Source organism: Abramis brama (assembly GCF_963993115.1).
Source record: "Abramis brama genome assembly, chromosome: 2".
NCBI classification, from domain to species: domain Eukaryota; kingdom Metazoa; phylum Chordata; class Actinopteri; order Cypriniformes; family Leuciscidae; genus Abramis; species Abramis brama.
The window spans coordinates 34418302-34441602 of record NC_139964.1 but is presented as its reverse complement, the minus strand read 5'-3'; the positions used below and the strand labels follow the sequence as shown (position 1 = coordinate 34441602).

Below are 23301 nucleotides of genomic sequence, written 5' to 3'. Positions count from 1 at the left end.
AATTCCTATTTGTCACCACCATATAAAACTGCTGCAAGAGGTTCTAGAAAACTGAACACTGGGTGGATAGCTAAGGTTTAGGCCTTTTACCTGAGGACACAGGCTGTCGATCTGTGTAGCTGCCATGCGCACTAACTTCACACCCTCCTCGTTGTTGGAGATGGAACAGGCGAGGTTGGCCACCTGAAAAAGGGAGAGAGTTTGGTGAGCCATGCACTGGGTCATTTGTACGTTGAGGTTAAAGTATAAAGTGACACTGGGGTTCTGGTTGACAGATTTCTGTAAATCAGGTAGGTTAGACTAGCATTCGGACGGGGGCAAATAAAGCTTCTGAGCAAAGCGTACATATACACAAACACATAGTCCTTTTTGCTGTTCATGTTTGAAGTTATCAGTGCTGTGTGCAATGGATAAGGATTTAATGCTTGGCTTGAAAGGCAATGTCAGGGCAAAATATGTACAGAGAGTTAGGGCTCATTCAAGTGTTAGATTGGTATTTGTTATTTCCCAGCGTGAAGAACATGATTTGTGGTTCCCTCTTCCCCTCTGCTCCCCTGGCCCCAAATCATACCGCCTTGGTCTCTCTTTTACCATTTTAAAAATAGCGTCTATTTGAATAATTGACATCACACACACTTTGTAATTTGAATTTTTACCGGCCAATCTCCTGGACATTTAGAAGCTTCCGCTTCATGTTCTCATCTGCAGTGACAGAAGGACAGCAGTTTGTTCACATGTGCCTGTGAATCTCCCATCACAAAAACACAATTACCCCAAAAATGTCAGCGGACACGGAGAGGGGTCCTAATTGGAGGTTGCCGTATTTCTGTTGTTCACTCATAAAGTAATGTCGAATTTTCTATATGAAATTGTCACCGCAAAGCACTGGTGGAATAACCCGAGTTCATTACTGAACTTCATGTTCCCATGTAAATCATTAGGCCAGTTTACCTGGGGGAAAAAAAGGTGGGGGAAAAATGACAGAAAAAGTGTAATTAAACTAGCAGATGGCTGCTCTATGCGCAATACCTCCTTGTCTAATTTCTGCCTGCCTACAGCCCTCAGATTACCCATCATGCAATGCATCTGGCAATGCCGGATCGGTGCGTACACGTGAATACACGTGTGCGTTGAGAAAAGGTCTCTCTCTCTCTCGTGTTTGCTCGCTTCCATCATCAGAAAAGCATCTGCAAAAGGAGCATTGGCCAGATTGGATGCTAAAAACCTGGCTGCCTCCATCCTCCCCTTCTGCCAAAAATGTCGGATCCGACAGAAAACACCGGAATATTGCTCAGAGAGTTTTTAAGTTGGTGACACGTCAGACCTCGATGAAAGGCGCTAATAGGAGTGTCAAAGCCGTTTTGATAACAATTCAGAATTGGTGTTCCAAGCATCTCATCCTCTGCTGGTAAATCAGATTACACAGCAGCCATGAGTAAGGATTTTGACGGCACTAAAGTGACATATGCCTGCTGGCAAATGCAATGCGACTGAAGCCATATCAGTGGGCTTCTCTTCTTTTTTTTTTAAGGTAAATCGAGGCAAATCAAATCTGTGTTAGAAGATTCTTGCTTACGGCCCTTTTCTCCTGTTTACCCCTGACAGCCCTGAATGCTTTGATGGATCGCTCTTCTGTTCAAGTGTGTGCTTGCGTGTGTGTGTGTTTAGCTGTGCAGCTAAAAGTGTAAAGACTTAAATGCTTGAGGGCTGCAAGTGATAATGTGTGCATAAGAGTACCAATGAAAAAAATAAAAATAAATCATGGATGCATTGATTCTTTCTGAAATGATTATGCATCGATTCACAAAAATTCCTTATCACAATTAGTAATAATTATTTTTAATGTAGCATAGACACAAGATAAAGAAGATATGGTAAAGAAGCTTCAACATAGAACATTATAGAACTTTTTTTTTTTATCAATGGCTATGAGTTTGTATAATATACATATTTGTTTTAGAAATAATAGTCTGTTGTTTGCTTTTAGTCTGTATACATGTTTGGGCAAAATCATTATACAGTATAATATGCAATACATTATATAATAGTGTATTCATTTTATGAGTTTGCATCCTTTTGGTTCATCCGCTCAGAAAAAAAGGCACAAAAGCTGTCATTGTGGTGGTACCCTTTCAAAAGGTACACCTTTGTACCTTATTTACTCCTAAAATGGGCATATTAGTACACTGAATGTAAATATTAGTAGCACAATGCTGTGGATTACCCATCTATAAATATACTAATATTGGGTAAATATACTAATATTTACCCACCTAAATATTAGTATATTTGGGAAATGTATCACCCCAGTGATGGATTTTGTGCCTTTTTTCCCCTGAGAATATGGCAACCACCTCTGTACCCATCCTTCCCTAACTGTCAGGTCCACCTTGTATCTTAGAGGTGCAGTTGGACCTGAGTGGAAGTGGCCACCAGTTCCACCACCCTTTCGGTAGAAAAGTGGCAAGAGACAGCAGCATAAAGGACCGGATGGGAAGGTGGGGGGTTGTTTTATACACCAGGCTGGCAGTGTGGGACTCCCAGCGTTTGCAGGAAATAATATCCTGTCATGTAATTCCTCACTTCCCTTGGTCCTCACTAGTCCTTCATGGTCTGAACACAGTCAAACCAGCAGCAGCTCTTGGACGGCAGCCAGAACTGGCCGATGCTCCAGCACTCAATTCTCAGAACTGGATCCCAGCCAAGACACAGTGTCCAGCCAAAAATACTAATTGCAATTATCTAAAGAACCACTCCTCCTTTGTGAGGCCTTTTATTTTCTCAGAGAGAAGACCCCTGTTAGTTAGCCAAGGATGTCAAAATAATATTCATGAGTTTCATGCTAGGTTGAGACAATCGTGTGTGTGCCTGTTGTCCTTGCATGTAAGAATATTTCAGAGAAAGAGACCGCATCGCAACCGTGTTGTCTCTCTGACTGACCATTATGTGTTGTCTAGTTAGACCTTTATAAAAGAACTATTGATTTCTGAGTGTTTCATTTGGACGACCACATCCAGAGAATCAGTGCGCAGAGTATCAGCCTTACCCTTGAAGAGTTCTTAAAAATAAATAAATAAATGCAATAAAAGACAAAACATTGCATATTAAAATGCAATTATGCATACTAATATATATATATATAAATAAAAATAAAATAAAAGGATTAAATATACTACTACTACTACTACTACTACTACTACTACTACTACTACTACTACTACTACTACTACTACTACTACTACTACTACTACTACGTGTGCCCTTATACAAAGGGTTTTCCAAAAGCTTCTATGATAGGCAATCATACAATAAGTGGTTATTGCTAAGTACAAACTAAAATGAATACAATTAAAAGTGGTAATTGAAATAAAATAAGTTTAAGTTTCAGTAAATTTCTAAAACTAAAACTGAAAAAAAGCTAAATGGAATAATAAAGAAATTATAAAAATGACATCCACAGAACTTGATTATAATAAAATCACTAAAGCTTAAACTGAAATGAAAAAATGAAAACTGAAAATATAAAATAAAAGCTAATTCACAATATTAATACTACAGTATATAAATAACACTAAAATAACACTGCCAAGAATGACAGTGAACAATGTGAGTAGTAATGATAATTATACTTTTAATACAAAAAAGTTCAACAAAACTGTTTTACTCTATAGTTGTGAGTGCAGTGTTTTTTTATGTTTATGAGTGTTGCATTATCTTAACAACATGGTTGCGTCTTCTGTGTAGTTCATGCGAGGACCACTATCTATACGACACAAACTAAAGCATTTCAGTTCAGATCGGTCACTTTTAGGTTTCAATCTACAGTATGAAAGCAGCTTACTAGCTCATGGAACAACAGGATCTATACCTCCTCTCACATCAAATCAGTATTTCAGACATCTCAGCACTTCTTGGTCGAATCATTCCTGTCAAGAAATAGGTATTGTTTATTGTATTTCCATCTGGAAAGGGAAAAATTGAATAAACGATCACGGACAGAATCTAAGAGAGAGAGGGGAAGTTGTGTCAGAAAAGAGTCGGTTAAGAGTGGGGCAAGAGAAGGTGTTAGCCTGAGTGCTTCCCCCCTATTCCCCAACCGTACCCCGGTCAGAGAGCAAATAAATCAGCCTGTCAGCACAGATGAAGCAGAACGCCCTACTGGGGGAGAAACAAACACAGGTCACTAAGCGTGACCATGTGAGAGCTATAGCAACAAACCTCAACAGTAAAGTCCCAGATGTTTGAAACCTGATGACCCCTGACGTGTCTACAGGGAGATTTGGAAAGGCCTAGACAAGTTTACATATTGATTTAAATGCAAAGTTACATGAAAATTGCAGAAAGTGCCGGACTTGACAGAGTTGTAACCCTGAGGTTAGCATATATGCTAAGTTGCGCACATTTTGCAATGGCGTTCCTGCAGATGATCCGAGTTTGAGTCGGTTTTGCACCAACTTTTTCCCGTTCCCCCTCTGATTTTCATCATTCCCTGTGCTCTTGATGCTTGGTGAAATTTTGGAATTCCATGTGAGGGCAAAGCAGATTTCACATCGTGTTCAGGTGGTCATGTGAATTTCCTGTGGTGACTAACAGAAAGATGCTTGTTTTGAAAGTGACTTCTGTATGAGCTGTGCTTCATACATCGCTACACTATGGACAATAGACAACTTTTTGCCAGCGAAAGTTCATGAAAATACCTGAGAAGGCTTGAAGAACTCAGATAAATCATTATTCGCAAACTACAGTTCCTGTTCTAACTACAATTCTAATTAATTGAATAATTGAAATGTGTACTATCTGAGTAGTAATAGAAGATGTTTTCTGTTGTAATGATAAAAGTAGTAGCGCCCACAAGACTAGTAGCTGTTCTGATCTCTGGCGCAGTTCAGATTGATTGCCTATAGTGTGAGTCCACCCTAAGATTAAAAACAAGGTCCATTGGTTTTGAAGAGTTTTGAAGAGAATTTTGAATGCGGCAAAATGATCACCGGTGTCACTTCAGGGAACTTGTGCACGTTAAAAATAATTTTATTCTTAAGAAAATTTTGGGAATCCGGCCCCTTTTTAGGATGAAAACACTGTGGCCATTTTCCATGCTCATAATAAATAAATAAAAGGTTTTTTTTTAAAAAGAAAAAAAAGAAAAAGCCTATAGCCACTGGATTTGTACATTAAAATGTAATGGATGGAAGGTGGCTAAGAAAAGTTCTAAAAACACAGCACATCTTCTCATTTGACATCTCACGGTAGTGAATTAGCCTTTCTGGCTTCTTTCACTGACACTTCTGCTCAACGTGGAAACGTGTAATAGAGTCAAAGCTGGAAGCTGGAAGCCTGAATCTCACAATGAAGCTATATTAAAATGTACCTGTCCTTAGCCAGTAAGCTACATTAAACGTCCCCAACTAGCAAGCTCAACTGGGTCACAGTGCTGTGGTCTGGAACAGGTCGACCATCAGCCAAGAGGCTTTTCTTCCCCACAGGTTCTTCTCTTCTTCCACTCTTCTCTCTGTCAGGTTCTGTTTTGAGAACCTGCAAAGTCCCCATTAGAGCCAGAAGGCTCCAAAAGTACCGCAGTGAAATGTTAACTGTCACTAAAGTTGCACTAAGAGGTCTGAATTTGATGTATGGGTTGTCATAAATAGACATCATGTGGAGATAATGAGATCTGGCATGAAGGTCAATATGAAAAACTGTCCCAGCCCCTTCAGAGGTTTAGCCTTGGTGAAAATGAAGGGTTCGGTGTATGCATGGGTACATTTCAGCAAAGTGTAAGTTAATGGCTTTTGAGGACCATTAAGAGCAAGTCTTGATCTTAAAGGAGATTAACGGAGAATCACCCTGAACAGTCTAGGACAAACCTTGATCTTTCTCCATAAATACAACATTTAATAAATATTATGCTCTAAAATGCTGTTCCTGTCTATTTCACCTGATATTAGAAAAAAATACCACTGGTACAACTGTCATTATTATGAATGCTGTTGATGTTGTTTTCTAGTGCTGCTTATTTTGTTGTTGATATTGTCCAACAGGGAGGACCATGTTAAAAATATTGTTTGTAAGGTTGCCATTAATGTAGGTTAATTATGTTTTATAATTTCTCACAAAATGTCTGAACCTTAGAGAATACTTGGGTTAACAAAAAGAGTTGTCTGGAATATTTGGTTTCTTGTGGTTTACAAACAATCATTACTAATTAAACAATGCTGTGAAATGTGAAGTTTCCATGGTACAGTAGTGGTATCATATGACAATATCGTGGTACTTTGAAATAAACCATTAAATTAAATTAAATTATCACCTCACACACTAAGGTACTTCAAAAATACCATTATATGACCATAGTGTCAGTGTTAATTTAGTAATATTGAGATACTGTTATAGTTTTTACTAATATTTTGGTTTTATTGTAACATTTTCCATTTGAATTAAAATGTTAGTTAAAATTTGAGTAATTTTGTTGTCATTTTTATTAGTTTTTTTATTATTATTATTTTTAATTTAAAAAATAAATATTTTTAATTTGGATTATTTTTGTACATCAAGTTAAACATTCAGTTGTACATTCAGTTAAAAAAAAATGAAAATGAGAAAAATATGTTTTTTAATGTTATATTTTATTTCAGTTCTTTTATTTTTTACAGTTAAGCGTAAGTTTTTGTAAGTGTTATTAAAAGTTATGATATCAAACAATATAGGACTATAATTATATTTTTTAAATATTTATATATACTTTATATATTTTAAATCAGTTCCCTTTCAGTTCGGTCACGTTCGACATAGTTGGACGTACCGTACTGATTGGGATCACGCTTAGTCATCATCTGTCATCTTCGAGTATTGAAAAAACGAGGCAATGCACATTGGCATGCGAGATTTGCATTTCGCACTCCGCCCCGCTGCGCGGGTATGAACATGGAAGCGGATGCACGCAACACTTGTCTTTTGCTTTGGAGCCGATCAGATTCGATGTCTCTGAAGAGTGTTGGAGTGTTTTTCAACAAGCAAGTGTTTTTCTCCCGGTGCTGGTGTGTTACAGCGCGAGTGCAGCAGTGATCGCGAGCCCTCTGAGCTCACAACTGTTGTTTTAACAGCATTCTTTGTGTTTGTTTGTTCTGACGGTTGGTTAGAGGGCGAAGAGGGTGAGTGCGTCACTGGTACAGGCTGCACCATCTCCTGTCAGTGTCGCCACAGTCATTCCCTGTGTGCTCCGCCAATCCCAGAGGAGACCTACTGCGCCGCGTGGGATGGGTGATCTGAGGATCACAGTGAGGGCTTCCCCAACCGGTAACCAAGTACACCGGTAAACTGTCGCACCGCAGCCAGTGGGCGTCCCTGTGGAACGTGCTGGTCCCTCTGTAGTGGACCGACCAGCCGTTTCGTTCGGGGCTCCTCCTGAGGACAGGATGCGGCCGGCTACACGCTTAGGCCTGGGTGAAGGCTGCTGCTATGGCCTAGCGGGAGCGGAGAACTCCAGAGAGCAGGGGAACCCCTTCGGCGACGAGCAGGCGGAGAATCTGCCACCGGCGGACGGGTGGAGGCAGAAGGAGGCCACCGGGGCAGGCTGTGCTGGATCACCCATGAGCTCACGGTCTGGACTACTCTTGTGCATGTCCATGAGTGCTTTGGCCAGTTGGACCTGCAGCAACGCCATGGCATGCAGGGAGGAAGCCTTGCCCATGAGAATGGACGAGAACGTACTGGCCCGAGAGTGGAGACGAGGATCACCCTTCCAAGAGGTAGCGGTCGCGGGACACAGCTGCATCACAACAGACCGCTCCACTGGAGGGATAGCCTCGTGGCCCTTCATCGCTCCTCCGTCAAGGGTAGTGATGGGGGAGGAGGTACTAAAGCGGTTTCTGACAGAAAAAGGTGCCAGTCCCAGCCCGGCCCGGCCCGAGAAACCAATCATCCAACCGAGACAGTTCGGGACACGGTGGAGGGTTCCACGTGAGTCCGACGTCTTGGTGGCCCGTTTCAGCATAGCTGACATTTCTGGATCCAACTCTGGCAACGCTACTCTTCCAGGAGGAGGCAGCGCAGCCGAATCATCATCTCCATAGTCCAGCTCCCCTTCCGATGCAGCGATCGACATCCTATCCTCGGGAGGAACCCCGAACAAAATGGCTGGTCGGTCCACTACAGAAGGACCAGCACGTTCCAAAGGGAGCTCCACCGGCTGCGGTGCAACAGGAGTGAGGGGCCCACAGGGACTGGTTACGGGTTGGGGAAGCCCTCACTGTGATCCTCAGATCACCCATCCCACACGGCGCAGTACGTCTCCTCTGGGATTGGCCAGAGGGGACGCTAGAGTGGGGCATGGGAATGGGGACTCCACCTTCACAAATGAAGGCGAGTGTCGATCTTAACACAGAGATTTTGTTCCCACAAAATAAGTCCTCCCATTCTTTACTTGTGGTACTCTCAGTGACGCACCTGAATGAAAGGCTCATTATGCGGATCATTATGCAGCTCATTATGTGGGTCATTGTCTTCTCAGGTGTGAATCACGCCCACACGCATATTGCCTTTCCAAACAAAACGTGTCTTACAAAGTTTAAATCAATGTATTGTTTTATGTGAATGATTAGACAGGATGATTTTCAGATCATTTTGAAGAAAAAACTCTAAGCGACAACACCCATTATTCAAAAGTCTTGTGGACACATATGTGACCCTGGATCACAAAACCAGTCACAAGTCGCACGGGTATATTTGTGGCAATGGCCAACAATACATTGTATGGGTCAATATTATCGATTTTTCTTTTATGCCAAAAATCATTAGGATATTAAGTAAAGATCATGTTCCATGAAGACATTTTGTGAATTTCCTACCGTAAATATATAAAACATTTATTGTTGTGAGTGAATGCAGCACAATCGCTAACATAAATGGACAACTTTAAAGGCGATTTTCTCAATGTTTCAATTTTTTGGGATCCTCAGATTCCAGATTTTCAAATAGTTGTATTTCGGCCAAATATTGTCCTATCCTAACAAACCATACATCAATGGAAAGCTTATTTATTCAGCTTTCGTATGATGTGTAAATCTCAATTTATAAAAATTTACCCATGTGACTGGTTTTGTGGTCCAGGGTCACATATTTAGTATGTGTTTTGTGGCCCTATTTCAGAAACTTTAATTTTTAGTTTTTTCAATAACCATGCATAAACATTATTCTCTCAAAAATACAAACATGTACATACATGTTGCTCACATATTATGGTAGCCCTGTTTGTACTAAATAGAGGGCAATTACACCTTTGCCAATATGTTTATAAGCAACTGAAAAAAGCACAAATGTCAGGGTATGTCAAAACATCTCAAGGACCCCAAAAACACCTCAGACCCCAGAGGGTTTTAACAGAATAACACTTTTTTTCTGCACTCTGCAGATGTTAGCTGAAAATGCTAAAAGACCAACTTCACTACAGGAGTTAGTGATAAGCTTCTTCAATTTAAACCTTGTGCACAGTAACAACTATCAAAAGTGCCTTCAACCACCTAGAAGGCACACAACACACACACACACGCACACGCACACCATCCCAGGTTGAGTCTTATTTGTCTCCAGAGTCTGTTATCTTAATCATGCGAGTCACAGGCCTTGCTTAAGAAGTCAGTAAGCGTCCACACCACTTTCCTCGACTAAGTCACTGTGCCAAGGAGCTTATTGCCTGGGAAATCTGCAGTTTGGAGTGTGGCATAATTAAGTGCCTCACAATCATCCAGTTGATAAACAAAGCCTGAATTGAGGCAAATAAAGGAGAGCCAACCAAATGAAAAGAGAAAGCCTGTCGAAAACCATGTTGATTACTTTTCTTCTTATTTCAGGAAAGGTGCAGTGCCTGCCATTGTTGGCTTATAGTGTTCACAAAGTGAACGACGTTTGCCACTTCCTTGATATGGTGGTGCACAGGTAAGACCAACCACTGACACCAATTTTGCAAATCACCAACTCAAGTAATATTAAGCTAACTTAAACTTGTACAACGTTCTTTCTTCTATGGAACACAAAGGAACTGTTTTTGCCAATACAAAGAAGATCAGTTGTGTCCAAAACAACATTAGAGCACATTGATTTTCACTGTATGGAGGAAAAATAAATAAATACAAATATATGAGTATACATTGCTGGCAAAACCAGCAATGCAAGTTTGAGAGGTGGCGCCCCGCAAAATCTAGCGAGAATCACGACTTGCTTTACGGCGCGACATCACATACATCAACAACATATGAAGCAGCCTCTATGGAAGACATAGCACACATTTCAGACATGAATCATGGCAGAGTCGACAAAGAAAACGAAGAAAGCACGGTCGGAAGAGTGCAGAGACGGCTCTGCGTGAGTGGTATTACGACAGTAACGTTAAATACAAGTACTCCACAGTGACTCTAGGGGTCACTGTTTGAGAAAAACGGAAACTGCATAGTGTGCCTTTAAAAGTCTATGACTGGATCATTATTGCAGTGATTATTATGTTTCTAGCATGTTATATGTTTGGCAACAGTTCTTCTAAACCTAATTGATGGCGTGTGTAGCTTTTCATTTCTCAAACAACCATGTAGGAAGACACATCATGGGCATATTCCAGTGACTTTTTTTGTTGGACCGGGCAGTGTATCATACAGCATGCAAACTCTGCAAATTGCTTCTTACTTCTTGTAGATACATTTATTGACTGCAATAAAATAAACCCCCTAGTGTCTTTTCCATTTGTCTCATACTGCATTTGCATTTAGTTCTGTTGTGTCAGGACTGATTTGGGCTAGATTATATATTGATTGCTATTCTTGTGATTGCAGCCAGTGTGTTTTCAAATCAGACTCTTCCTCTTAGTTTTTTTTCTTTGAAACTCTGAGTTGGTAAATAAATATATATGGGGTGGAAGGAATTTGATATCAAAGTTACAGTATACTATAGAACAGTACATTCAGCTATTTTTGCTGGAAATTCAAAGAAAAAGTGGTTTATAAGTTCATTAATTTGACAATGTCTACTAAACTGAAAGGTACTCACTTATATCAAATGAATGATATGTCTTATATAAGTGCAAAAGCAGCTTACATTTTTTTTATATACATTTTTAAATATTATACTATTTAATACATATATATTATTTTTACTCTTTAATCTCTCTCTCTCTCTCTGTGTGTGTGTGTGTGTGTGTGTTTTGAGTAGGCCTACATTTCCTATCATCCCAATATTAAACATAGCTATATTTAGCCTCTTTCATTTCAGAATCTAAAGAAAATATCACAAGTGCACAGCAACCCAAGATAACATCAAACAATTTCAGAGGACTATTTTAAGGGTTCATCCGAGCCACATTTCGCTGAGAACAACCGGCACTGTGAAATTTAATTTAGTTGCAATGCTGTGTGATTTTTAGCTTTATTAATGAGTTTAACAACTGACAAGCGACCGCTAGGTATAAAGAGTCAAGGCCCAAAGCACTGCTCAGATTGGCATATAAACCCTAATAAACTCTAAATTATTTTGATGAATTCTAAATATGATTTATTTTCCAGGGCATGGAGAGCTTCTGTCTGGGTTCTGGCAGTTATGGTGGAGATGGGTGCCTGGAGAGTAATTTCCAGCATATAAAACTTTACTGACTTCAGTGTGGGACATGGGAAGGTAATTGAAAGCAATATAAACAATCCATAAAGCTGAGTGGACATGCTTGACTTTGTACAAGTGGAGAGGCAAGGGGAAGGGTGGCGACTTTAATCACCGAGGGCAATGGCGGAGATGCCCACCAATCCAGATGACGCTGATGTATTCATGGATGGAGAATTGAGAAGGATGGATGCCCGAGAGGGTGATAGAGCGGTGTGGGCCAGGTGGTTCATTGCTACCCAGCTATGGTGGCACTCAGAGATGCCCTACTGAAGTCCTATATCTAAATCATTACCAAAAGATCTCTGCGCAGTGGGAAAAGTGACTTCTTGTTTCAGCTCAAGGCTGTGTGTGGGCTGCTCCGCTTCCAATCACGGGTCAGCTTTCACAGACATATGCGCTCACAGAGAACATTTGGATTGATTGATGTTACTCTTACATCTTGCACTCAAATCCCGACATGCCTTTAAATCGGAGTAGATAATAGGTCTTCAACATAAAAAGCTTGAGAAACTTGGAAGGGGCTGCGTGCCTCCCCAACTTCCCGAAGTATAAGCAGGCAGCTTTCAGCTTTCACTGAACTATCGATCTCTTCTCGTGAGGGTGCAAGCCAAGCAGTTGTGCTTGGCAGCGAAGCCTAATTATGAAAATGGAGCCAAGCTTGTTCTTTGTAATTTCTCTGTATATTTAAGAATACTCCAGGGCCACCATTTAAAACTGTTTGGAGATAAACAATGCATTTAAAAGTGTTTGGATGGAGAGAATGCTTGTCGAGTCCAAAACAACACACACAGACACAGAGAGAGAGAGAGAGAGAGAGAGAGAGAGAGAGAGAGAGAGAGAGAGAGAGAGAGAGAGAGAGAGAGAGAGAGAGAGAGAGAGAGAGAGAGAGAGAGAGAGAGAGAGAGAGAGAGAGAGAGAGAGAGAGAGAGAGAGAGAGAGAGAGAGAGAGAGAGCACACTTAATAATCTTCAACTTCACATTATACAGTATATGACAAAAATTAAAATAATAATACAAAAAATTACATTTCCAAAACCAGATGTCCATCAGAAACAACACACAAAACATCATTAACGCACCACAGATCACTGAAACCCATCTCATTATTTACAAGACTATAGTATGCAAATTCTATTTTTAGTCTACCAGCTACTAATTTCATAAACATCACTTCAACAGTATTATTTACTATTAAGCTGTAAACCTTGATTTTTCCTGGTTTTCCATATTGCCAATTTCGCAGTTCCTATTAAAAAAATTTAACAGACACATCTTCCTTCTTTTTGAATTTTCAAAAATTTTGAAAATTTTCAATTTCACACCCCCTATAAAAACTTCCTCTGAGAATTCTTCACCAAAAGCTTGAAACAATCCATTAAGAACATCAAAAAGACCTTCCAATCTTTTACATTTTAAAAACAAATGTTCTAATTCTCTTCTTCTCCCCAAAACCTACATCCCACCCCTACTGCTGGGTTCAGGTGCGGCACATGTTTGTCTGTAGCTATTGCACGATGAATAATTCTACATTGAAGATCCGCTGTTCTTTTCTCTATAGGTTTATACAGAGTTCTCCATCTATCTCTTACAAGAAATTCTGGCTTCATCAAAACTGGCCACCTTGAGAACTTTTGTCCTCCGAGTGAAACTTGATGCAAAACTTTAACTGCAGTGTTATATGGCTTTCTTTGATGTCGTTTCAAACAAGTCCAGCTGTGGAGTTTTAAAAGACAAAATTGAACCTGCTCATTCATCCTCTTGTCTTTCGCCGACGACAGCAGCAACTCTTATTTTTGGAAAGTCCAGCTCATTGCTTATGTCTGATGGAAATCCTTGTGCAATATTTTTCCTATAGCCACTTGGTAATGCATTAACAATTTCTTCCACCAGCTTTCCGTCAAGCGCAAGGACTTTAATCCTGTTACTTCTTTCTAGGTTTCGACAGATCCCCATCGGTCATTATTTAAAAGTTGCCCCAGCTTCATAATGCCATGTCTTTGTAAACATACACGCATGCTTTATAGATGACAAAAATCTTGTCTGAATCATTGGGTAGAAAAACAAACATTCCTCTCGTATCCAACTCCCAGATTCATCAACATCTCTTTCCACTTTTAAAAACAGTTCTCCAAGACTGCAACATTGACCGGTAAAAAGGTGTAACCTCAGACAAGTTCACTTTATCCAGTTCCATTAAAAACAGAAGTCTGTCACCTGCTTTTTGTAGGATAATTTTTGCAGTCTCAGTCCAAGTTAAGTCCTTATAATACAGGAATCTCTGTGCTGCTTGTATTCTAAAAGCACAGATCTTACGCCGCACATCCACCAGACCTTGACCTCCCTCGTAAATGGGAAGGTAGAGTGCTGCTGCTCGAATCCAATGTTCTCCACTCCAAAACAACTCCACAAATGTCCTCTGTATTTTGCAAATCAATTCTTCAGGTGGTTCCATTATAATGAGTCTATGCCATAAAGTTGAGGCAGCCAGATTATTCACAACCAGAACTCTTCCTCTGACATCAATGGTAATAGCGATTTCCATTTAAACAATCGGGCAGACACCTTTACCAGCATTCCCTCCAATTTTTATTCTGAAATCGTTTATTTCCACACAAAAACAAAAACAAAACAAAAAACCACTAGCATTTTCAGCCCATCTCTTTCCCACGACAACCCACCAGGTAATTTTGGAGGTCCTTCCCAAGTTTTCCACTGACCAATAATAAGTCCCTCAATTTTTCCCCAATTTACCCTTGCTGATGGTGCCTTTTCATAATTTTCCATTGTTTCAGTTAAAATATTAACATCATTTTGATTTGAATTAAAAACAATAACATCATCAGCATAAGCTGATATCGAGATTCCATGCATGACATTAATTCCATTGAGATCCCTTCTTAGCCTGCACAACAATGGCTCAAAAACAAGGCTATATAATTGTCCAGACAGTGGACAGCCTTGCCTAATCCCTTTTAACACAGGTATTGGTGCATTCAATCCTCCACCAGCTTTGGCAATCACAAAAACTTCAGTATATAGCAGTTGAATAATGATCTAAAATTCTTCCCAAACCCAATTTTTTTGAAAACCTAAAAAAGATATGTATGATTGACTCTATCGAAAGCTTTTTCTTGGTCTAACGAAAGCACACCCAGGTCAACATTACTGAATTGATTAAAATCAATGACATCTCTTAACAAAAGATTATCCATAATTGACCTATAAGGAATACAATATGTTTGATCTCTGTGAACTAATAATTCCAAAACATGTTTCAACCTATTTGTTAAACATTTTGAAAGTATTTTATAGTCCATGCACAGTAAAGAGACAGGTCTCCAGTTCTTTAGAAGGTACAAATCCCCATTTTTAGGGAGCAAAGAAAGGACTGCTCTTCGACAACTTACAGAAAGTAGCTTATTCCTTATACTTTCCAATAAAACTTCATACAAGTCATTTCCTAGTACATTCCAAAATGTCTGATAAAACTCTGCTGGCAAACCACCAATTCCTGGAGAACGGCCATTTGATAACTGTCTCATTGCCCCAGTGATCTCCTGAAAAGTAATTTGTCCATCCAACGATTCTTTCTGTTAATTTGTCAGCTTCGGTAGATCAGTCAGCAAATCACATTCAAGATCACAAGTCTCAACATCATACAAGTCCGTATAAAACTTAACTGCCAGTTTCCTTATTTCCACTGGGTCAGAAGTTATGACCCCATCAGGCCGCCGAAGATGATACATTTGCTTTTGTTGAACACTTTTCTTTTCAAGATTAAAAAAATATGAGGAAGGAGCATCCATGTCTTTAATGGAACAAATTATTGCTCTTATTAACTCTCCCATCACTTGTTATTGTAATAATGAACCAAGTTCTTTCTTTTTATTCAAATGTTAATTTTTTATCTTTCCATCATTATTATTCATCACAAGAATATTCTCCAAAGCTTGTATATCCCTTTGAAGTTTTTGTATCGCTGCTTTCACCATAGAACTAGAATGTGATTGAGCTATAACTATAATTTTGACAAAATATTCGTATGTTTGCTTTACCAACCTCCCACCACATAAGCAAATTTTCAAAAGAAACCTTTTTTAACTTCCAGTCATTCCAAAATAAATTAAAATTTCTCACAAAATAAAGCATCCTGCAATAGTTTAGTATTAAAATGCCAAAAATAATTTGGTTATGAAGTTCTTTTCATATTCAAAGCAAATAATATCAAATGGTGATCTGAAAACCCAACGGGTAAAATAGAAACATCTGTAATTTTATTGTTCCATTCTCTACCTATATAAAATCTATCTAATCTAGCTCCACTAACCCTATTGTTAGATGCTTTGAGCCAGGCATACTGTTTAATTCCCGTGTTTCTTCTTCTCCAAATATATATATTAGCCTAATTCAAACTCTTTTAATTTTTTTTATTTTTACAATACAACACATGATGGGGTTCTTCTCCATTTCTATCCATAATAAAATCAATAGTGCAATTCCAGTCACCTCCAATGATTGTCATTGTCATTGTCAATTGTCAAAAAAAATTCTGAATAGCACTCCTTAACTTTAAAAAAAAAATACCTCACACGCTCAGGTCCATTATTGGGTGCATTTACATTTATCAGTACAAATCAGAATCAAACTGCAGTACAGATCCTTCATATTCCATTTTTAACAGCAATATTCTCCCTTTTATAATTTCTTCGACAACCAAACTATTAACATTAATTTCTTTAGAAAATAAAATGGCTATGCCAGCACTTGCATTTGTCCCATGACTTAAAACACTTTTTCCTTCCCACCATCTACTCCATTCAGATGCATTATCTAAACTAGTGTGTGTTTCTTGTAAGAAAGCTACATTTATTTTTTTAAATACTAAATAACTCTGATACCATTGCTAATTATATTACCATCTCTACCTCCATCCATATTTGAAGAGCCCACCCTCAACAGCTCCATAGAAGAAAGAAAATATAGAGGATAGAAAAAAGAACAAAAAAGCAAAGAGAAATATTCACCCCGTGTGACTTAAACATTTGATTTGTTGTGTGAAGCATTCGCTTTATCCCTTCTTAGGCCGGCGACACACTGGCTGCGTGGCAATATTTGAAAATCGATCTTTTTTTTTTATTACATTTATATCTGCTTTTATGTCAAAACCTAGAGACTTTCAAACATCAAAATGTCATGTATTAATATGTATTTGTGTCAAAATGACATATAAACATCTTTTCCTATTCTATTTTGTCTGGAAACGCTTCCAACACGCTTGCGTGTCGTGTGGAAAATAGGCGTCGGTTCTATTTCTAGCATGCACGTGTGGCAGTGTGCAAGCTCTAACCTGTTAACATGGGAGCCGAAATAAAAACGGACACGCCACGCAGCTGAGACGCTCACGCCACGCAGCTAGTGTGTCGCCGGCCTTAGCTTCGTTAACATCTTCTTCAACCTGAACCTTTTTTGTTTACTTAAAGCCTCATAGCTAACATTTCTCTGCAACAATTTCACTGTATGAATGAATTTATTTTCATCAGGAAAAAAATCTTTAAAGGGGACCTATTATGCAAAATTCACTTTTGTATGGTGTTTGGACATAAATGTGTGGAATAAATGCAGTGCAGTAAATAAATGCAGTGATACAAATCCACTCACTCCTTTTTTTTTAATCTCCATAAATCAAAAGCAGTCTCTCCAAACGACCCGTTTTCAGAATGTGGCTTTAGTGACATCACTAAAGCCACAGGCCCCGCCCCCGAGTGTTGACTGACACCGCCGATATAACTTAGACCCGCCCTGATCGAGTTCACTGCGAGTTGTGCACATCAGCCATTGCTGCAGCAATGCACTCACGAGAAGCGTCGAAGCATCTCCCAAGCGTTGAAGGTGTTGTAGCTGGATGTATTCATTCACATAGCTCTCTTTATTTACTCTTGAAATCTGCCAGCCACTGAAGACGAGGTGGATTCATTTTGTTTTAAAAAACTCTGTAAAAACTCTACAGAAATTTATGTAAGTTACTTATGCACTTCTTATACTGTTTACTCAGCTCTAACAGTGATTTTCTGAAGAAAAACTGATGCTTCATCTTTTGTGTGACATACAGTAAACTTTATTAAACTAATCAGTATATTTTGTGTCATCATTCAGACAATTAGATCGTCAGACAGAGTCCTACAGTAGGCTTGCATTAATAGTGTATACAAGCAATGCCAAATAGGTTATAATCGTAATTAAACTAAACTATACCTTTTCCAACTCCATACAGCATATATTCTCTGACTCTATAGGCATTTTTATGGTCGAAATGAACACCATTACTGTGACTGTCTGTTTTATTATTATCATCTTCCCTGTTCTAACTCTGATCGCGGCTGCTTAGGCTCCGCCCCCTGTGACGTGAACCAGCAGCTCATTAGCATTAAAGGAGAAGGATTAAAACAGTGCGTTTTTCATAGACCCAAAAAATGATGATTTAAACGTGCTGTAAATAAAATTCTGTTGGGTATTTTGAGCTAAAACTTCACATACACACTCTGGGGACATCAGATAATTATTTTACATCTTGTGAAAAGGGGCATAATAGGTCCCCTTTAACTAGTTCTACCAAAGGTCACATCCAGGAAGTTATTTATCTTGCAATGTATACACATCGTCAACACTTGCACACTGTGATCCAATGTCAGATACATCAGAGAAAGCATCATCATCTCTCATCCCCAAATCAGCATCAGTACACATTTCACCAGAATTAGACATTTCAGAATTTTCATTAGAAACCCTTTCAACACTAACCGTAGCTGCATACCAGTGTTCGCGTAAATAAATTATGCTTTCCCTTCATGCATGACTCTGAACGAAATATCCAACTCTGGTTCATTTAAGAACATAAACACCCGCCGCCTGAAATACATAACGTGTTTTAGAGCAGCGTTTTTTACACCCCAGCAGGATCATCTTAATCTCACTAGCCATTTTTCCATATCGCGTCAAAGCTTTCTCAATTTTGTCATTTCGAATAAAAGGCGGCACATTGGATATTGTAACTCCAGTTGTCGGAGTAACAAGCGGTGAGATAATAAGAAAATCGCCACTTACCACAATTCAGTCGCTTATCAACTGATTTACTATGTCTCCCTTCTCGACAAAAACACCACTGCTTTATTCATCCTGGATGCTGTAGTAATTGTCATGATTCCTGTCTTGTGTTCACCTTGTCTTGTGTGAACTTTTGTTATTTCCTGTTCTGTGCCATGTTTTGTAGTCCTTTGTAGTTTTTCTGCACTGTAAAAAATCCAACTCACAAAAAGTTAGACTAATTATTATATTTAAGTTAACTGGACAATTAAATGCAAAAAAGTTGGCTTAACCAGTGAAAAGACGTTGTTTCAACAATTGTTGGACTAACTTAGTATTAATTGTAAAATCGATTTGTAAATGCAAGTTAACAAGCATGCAAGTTGGGTTGGAGGTTGGAGCATGCGCATTGTAACGACCACGAAGTTGGCGCATGTGCAATGAAGCGCGCCAACAACGAACAGACTTGACGAAGGAGCCATTTTAAGCATCTGCGTGCGAGACCGTAACGGACCTACTCACAGCCAACGTGTTTCTTCTTTCTTCAGCTTATTTACAACGCGAAAGCCATCATTTTCTGTAAGTATATGTATTTATATTGAAGTCGTTTGTAAAAGTACATGTATCATCTTGACCGCAGAGCCCTGGTTACGGCTATTCATTTTTTTCACGAGCAAGCTTAACTAACGTTAAGTCTCCTAACTTAAGTATTCAGCATGTAAACTGTTTAGAATATAACCTGTGTAATCGTAGTAAGTTAGGAACAAGTTCGAAATCGCCACTTATTATTTTAAACTAGCTTTGACGTTATAATGCACTATGTAACATTTCATTTGTGCAATACACCAAAGACATATTTTGAAGTCGACTCTTCATCTTAAATTTAAACTCACACACCCTTTACAGTGGTCTAATATTTGAATTTCATGTTTCAGACTGAGCTTTTTATCTGTGCCCTTCCGGCTTTCTCACGTGTTTCCAGACTAACTTAACTTTACTCGACGGAGTCGACAAGACTGCAAACGTCTAATTTAAAGTAAGTATAATTTTATGGAGTTGATTTAGATTTGATATTATTAACAAATACATGCAGAAAAATCTATAAATTTGATCGAATTTGCAAATGTATTTTGCAATCCACAAACATGCATTGATTTCAACTTGTGTCTTCAATGAATTTGATCTAATTCAAAGTACCATAAATTGTGATACATTTATACAAAATAGAATATTTCTATTCACAAACATGCCAATGTTTGTCCAAATCTCTGCACATTTATTTAATTCTGAATTTCACAGACACAAGTTGAAATGCTGTTGTTTGTGGATTGCAAAATACATTTCAGTCAAGCTCATGGATGTGTGTGCATGTATTTAAAGGTGCAATATGTAACTTTTTTTCAACAGGAAAAGAGGAGGAGATGACAGGATCATCCCTAAAGGCCAGTCTGATTATTCTCTGGAAAAGGAATGGAGGAAATGAAGAAGAAAACCACAAATATAGTGTTCATCAATCAGAAAATGAGCTTGACTTTCTCCCTCTGACAATTGTGGAAGTAGTGCCAATGGTATCTGAAGTGCTTGAACGATGGCCTGCCCCATTTCTTCCAAATGAGGTAAAATAAAGAAGACTGAAATTAAATTAATTGGCTGTAGATTATCTTTAATACAGGTTATTGTTGTGTTGCTTGTAAATGTCTGTTGTAAGCCATGTGAAGCCAGTTAAACAATGTTACAACCAAGACCTGTTTTATTTCTATCACCAGTTATTGTGGACCTCCACGAGACATTCAGAGCATCAACACACCAGCACACTACGCAACTCCTCGAGCTACGCAGAGCAAGAAAGGGGGCATTTGGAACAGAAATGGAAGATCATCTCAAAAAGCTTGTTCAGCAGGTAACTTGCTGATAAACATCATGTGTCAAAGATAGTTTTAAAAACAAATTTATCAGAGCTGTTTGCTATTATATAAAGAACACTTTCTGAAGATATTTTTGAAGGAATATGACAATGTATGCCAAGTTTACACTGGCTGATTAGACTGATTTTGGTCCTGAACTTAGAATACTGCATACAATACTGATTTCCTATTCAGCACATCTGACATCTGATTAGGTGGCTCATTAGCAGAGGCTCTATGACTTCAAACATACATGCAAACTCATAACAAATTTAAATTAATAACTGTGCATTAACGAAATTTGTTGTTGTATTTTGTACCCATTTTTTTTTTAGACCACAAATATTGTGACTCAGAAAGCAACTGTCCTGGAAGGTCTCCCATGTTTCTCAGTGAAGATTCATGCCTGGTGAGTATGTTTCATTACTTCAACAGATATACAACATCTTACCAAATGACCATGTGTGACTAAAAGGAATGTGAATTTTTGTGTTAACAGCAAACAGATTGTTTTGATGATTCATTGATTTGATTCAAAGTATTTTTTTGCAAGTACAACATGATTTAGTCAATGATTGGGTATGCAACATGTTAACATGTTTTAAATTTTAGGCCAGATCATTATCATTTACTAAGATTTATACCATCTTATAGTTTTTATTAGTCTGGTTGACACCAAAACCTTCTATTGAACAAAATGAGCAAACGACTGAATGAACAAACAAACAACTGGATCAATGAATGAATCAATGAACAGTAACAGATAGTATAATATTTGCTAGCCAATTGTAAACCTTCGTTGTATCTGAGAGTGGGTCTGGGGAAGGTTCATTCACAGCCCATTTCCAAAGGGGCGTCACCAACGGACATCGCTCAAATGCCTCTGGACGCAATTGGATAGACCTAAAACCAATCAGAGCGATCGTCATCGTGTAAAGCCTGCTTCAACATTTGTGATTGGTGCCTCTATTTGGAAAAATTGGAAATGGGCTTGAATGGGCTCTTGGCCAGACTGACTTGCAGAGCAAATCTCAAAGTTTGTCAAGGTTTTCCCAGGCTAAGTTTTTATACTTCTATGTGAAATAGCTTATTCAGGGCAGTACTAAATTGAAAACAAGACAATTGTTATTTGTGCGTATTTGAGTGCATTTACTTGGAGATTCTGCAAGTGGGATGCAAACTTATGAGCACATTGTATAGGATTACTTTATGGTTCCTTAATGTATCTTTTTTTGTTGTTTGTTTTTGAGGTTAGTGTCAAGTGATATTGATTTATTCTTTATTATTAGGACAAGACTCCAGAGGACAGACAGACCAGAGGGATGAAGGTGGGAATCCTTGTGGTGATTGAAGATGATGCACTTGCATACCTGTTTGGCCTTTTGTTTGCCTTGGATTTTGAGTACCCAAAGCAACTGAAATACATTTTGAGAAGGTGTTCATGAAGATGGCCACTCATTGCTCTGCTAGGATACAGTCCCTAAAAACTAAGCTATAACTGTGACGTTGCATTTGTGAGCTGTTTGGATCAACTTGAGGCTGTGATAAACATTGTGCAACTGTTTCAGCACTTTCAACACAAACGTTAACTTGCACTTATAAATCTGCTCATTTTGTAACATTTTCAGTGTTAACAATTTAAAATGTTAAACATTTAAAAGATAGAACTTTTAAAGTATTTAAGACCATTTGAATGTGAGAACTACTGAATGTGTTAATGTACTCTTTAAACTCGTGTACATTTAATGTACTCTTTAAATGTGTTAATGTACTCTTTACTTTTTTAATGATAATGAGTATGGCTTAAGTGTTAAACATTGTTTCCATTTCCACACCAATGTGTTGCTGCTGATGTAAAATAAAACCTGGACCAAAATATCAAGCCTGTAGTTTTAGCTTTATTTTTTAACCTTGTAATAATGTTGATTTAAAAAAAATGTAGTCAACCGAACATACTTTATTAAGTAATGTGAAAATAACATTAAAAGTTGAAATTTTATAATTTTCTAATTTTTTTTAACTACAAAAACTGAATCAGCTGAACAAAAGATCTTAAGTTGGGAGAAATGTGACTTTACTTAGTGAATTGAGTTAAGTGAACTACTTGATTTAAAAGTTGAGTAAACTCAAAAAAGCCATGCAGCAAGTTGCCTCGAAATTTTAAGTTAAGTCAACTTTTTTTTTTTTTACAGTGTGGTTTATTAGTCTCCCCAGGTGTTTCTGATTAGCGACGCCCCCTTGTTATCTTGTTAAGCTTGTTTGCCTGTGTATTTAAGCCCTGTGTCTAGTTCAGTCTTTGTGAGTTCATAACTTTGTTTATTGGTTGTTCTGTTCCCTTTGTGTTTTCATACCCAACTTTTTCCCCGATTGCCAGCAACACATCTTCAGTAGAGACACCCTTAGCCGATACACACCTGATTCCATGGCGGAGCGACACCTGTGACGCTGCCCCCACAGGGATAGATGCCATCCTGATGCCGCCTCAAAAACTCACAAAAAAAATATCTAATGGTGCAGTGTGGAGAAAAAATCTCTGGTAACCGAGGCACTCCTTAGTTAAAATGTCTTTATTAAAAAAATGACATGTCCTAAACGGACAACTTTAAAATGCCCACGCGTAGCGGCATGGGGCCTTCTTCAGGGCATGTCTATGTCCAATATCTAATGGTATTTAAAAAAACAA

At 38.5% G+C, this 23301-nt stretch overlaps 2 protein-coding genes across 4 annotated transcripts in view; one reads left to right on the top strand and one right to left on the bottom strand.

Annotated features, from left to right (window-relative positions):
- The window catches only part of ctnna2 (catenin (cadherin-associated protein), alpha 2), a 517324-nt gene that overhangs the window by 29378 nt on the left and 464645 nt on the right, over positions 1-23301 (bottom strand). For 2 of the 3 annotated variants that reach the window (XM_084103718.1, XM_084103719.1), the window contains one exon: positions 91-183. In XM_084103718.1, coding sequence (XP_083959844.1) covers positions 91-183 — 93 coding nt within the window. Of the gene's footprint in view, positions 1-90; positions 184-23032; positions 23067-23301 lie in introns of those variants that run through there. The other variant, XM_084103720.1, reaches the window with a different exon arrangement.
- On the top strand, positions 18920-22498 carry LOC311078121 (uncharacterized protein). Its single transcript, XM_084106807.1, has 5 exons — positions 18920-19750; positions 20122-20330; positions 20481-20614; positions 20954-21027; positions 21908-22498. The coding sequence occupies exons 2-5, from the start codon at positions 20326-20328 to the stop codon at positions 22061-22063; spliced, it is 369 nt and encodes a 122-aa protein (XP_083962933.1). The 5' UTR covers positions 18920-19750; positions 20122-20325; the 3' UTR covers positions 22064-22498.

Bases quoted from the DNA above. Each gene is read 5' to 3' on its own strand.
- LOC311078121 (XM_084106807.1), top strand. The intron at 20,615-20,953 runs GTAACTTGCTGA...TTTTTTTTTTAG, and splicing joins TCAAAAAGCTTGTTCAGCAG to ACCACAAATATTGTGACTCA. The intron at 21,028-21,907 runs GTGAGTATGTTT...CTTTATTATTAG, and splicing joins TCAGTGAAGATTCATGCCTG to GACAAGACTCCAGAGGACAG.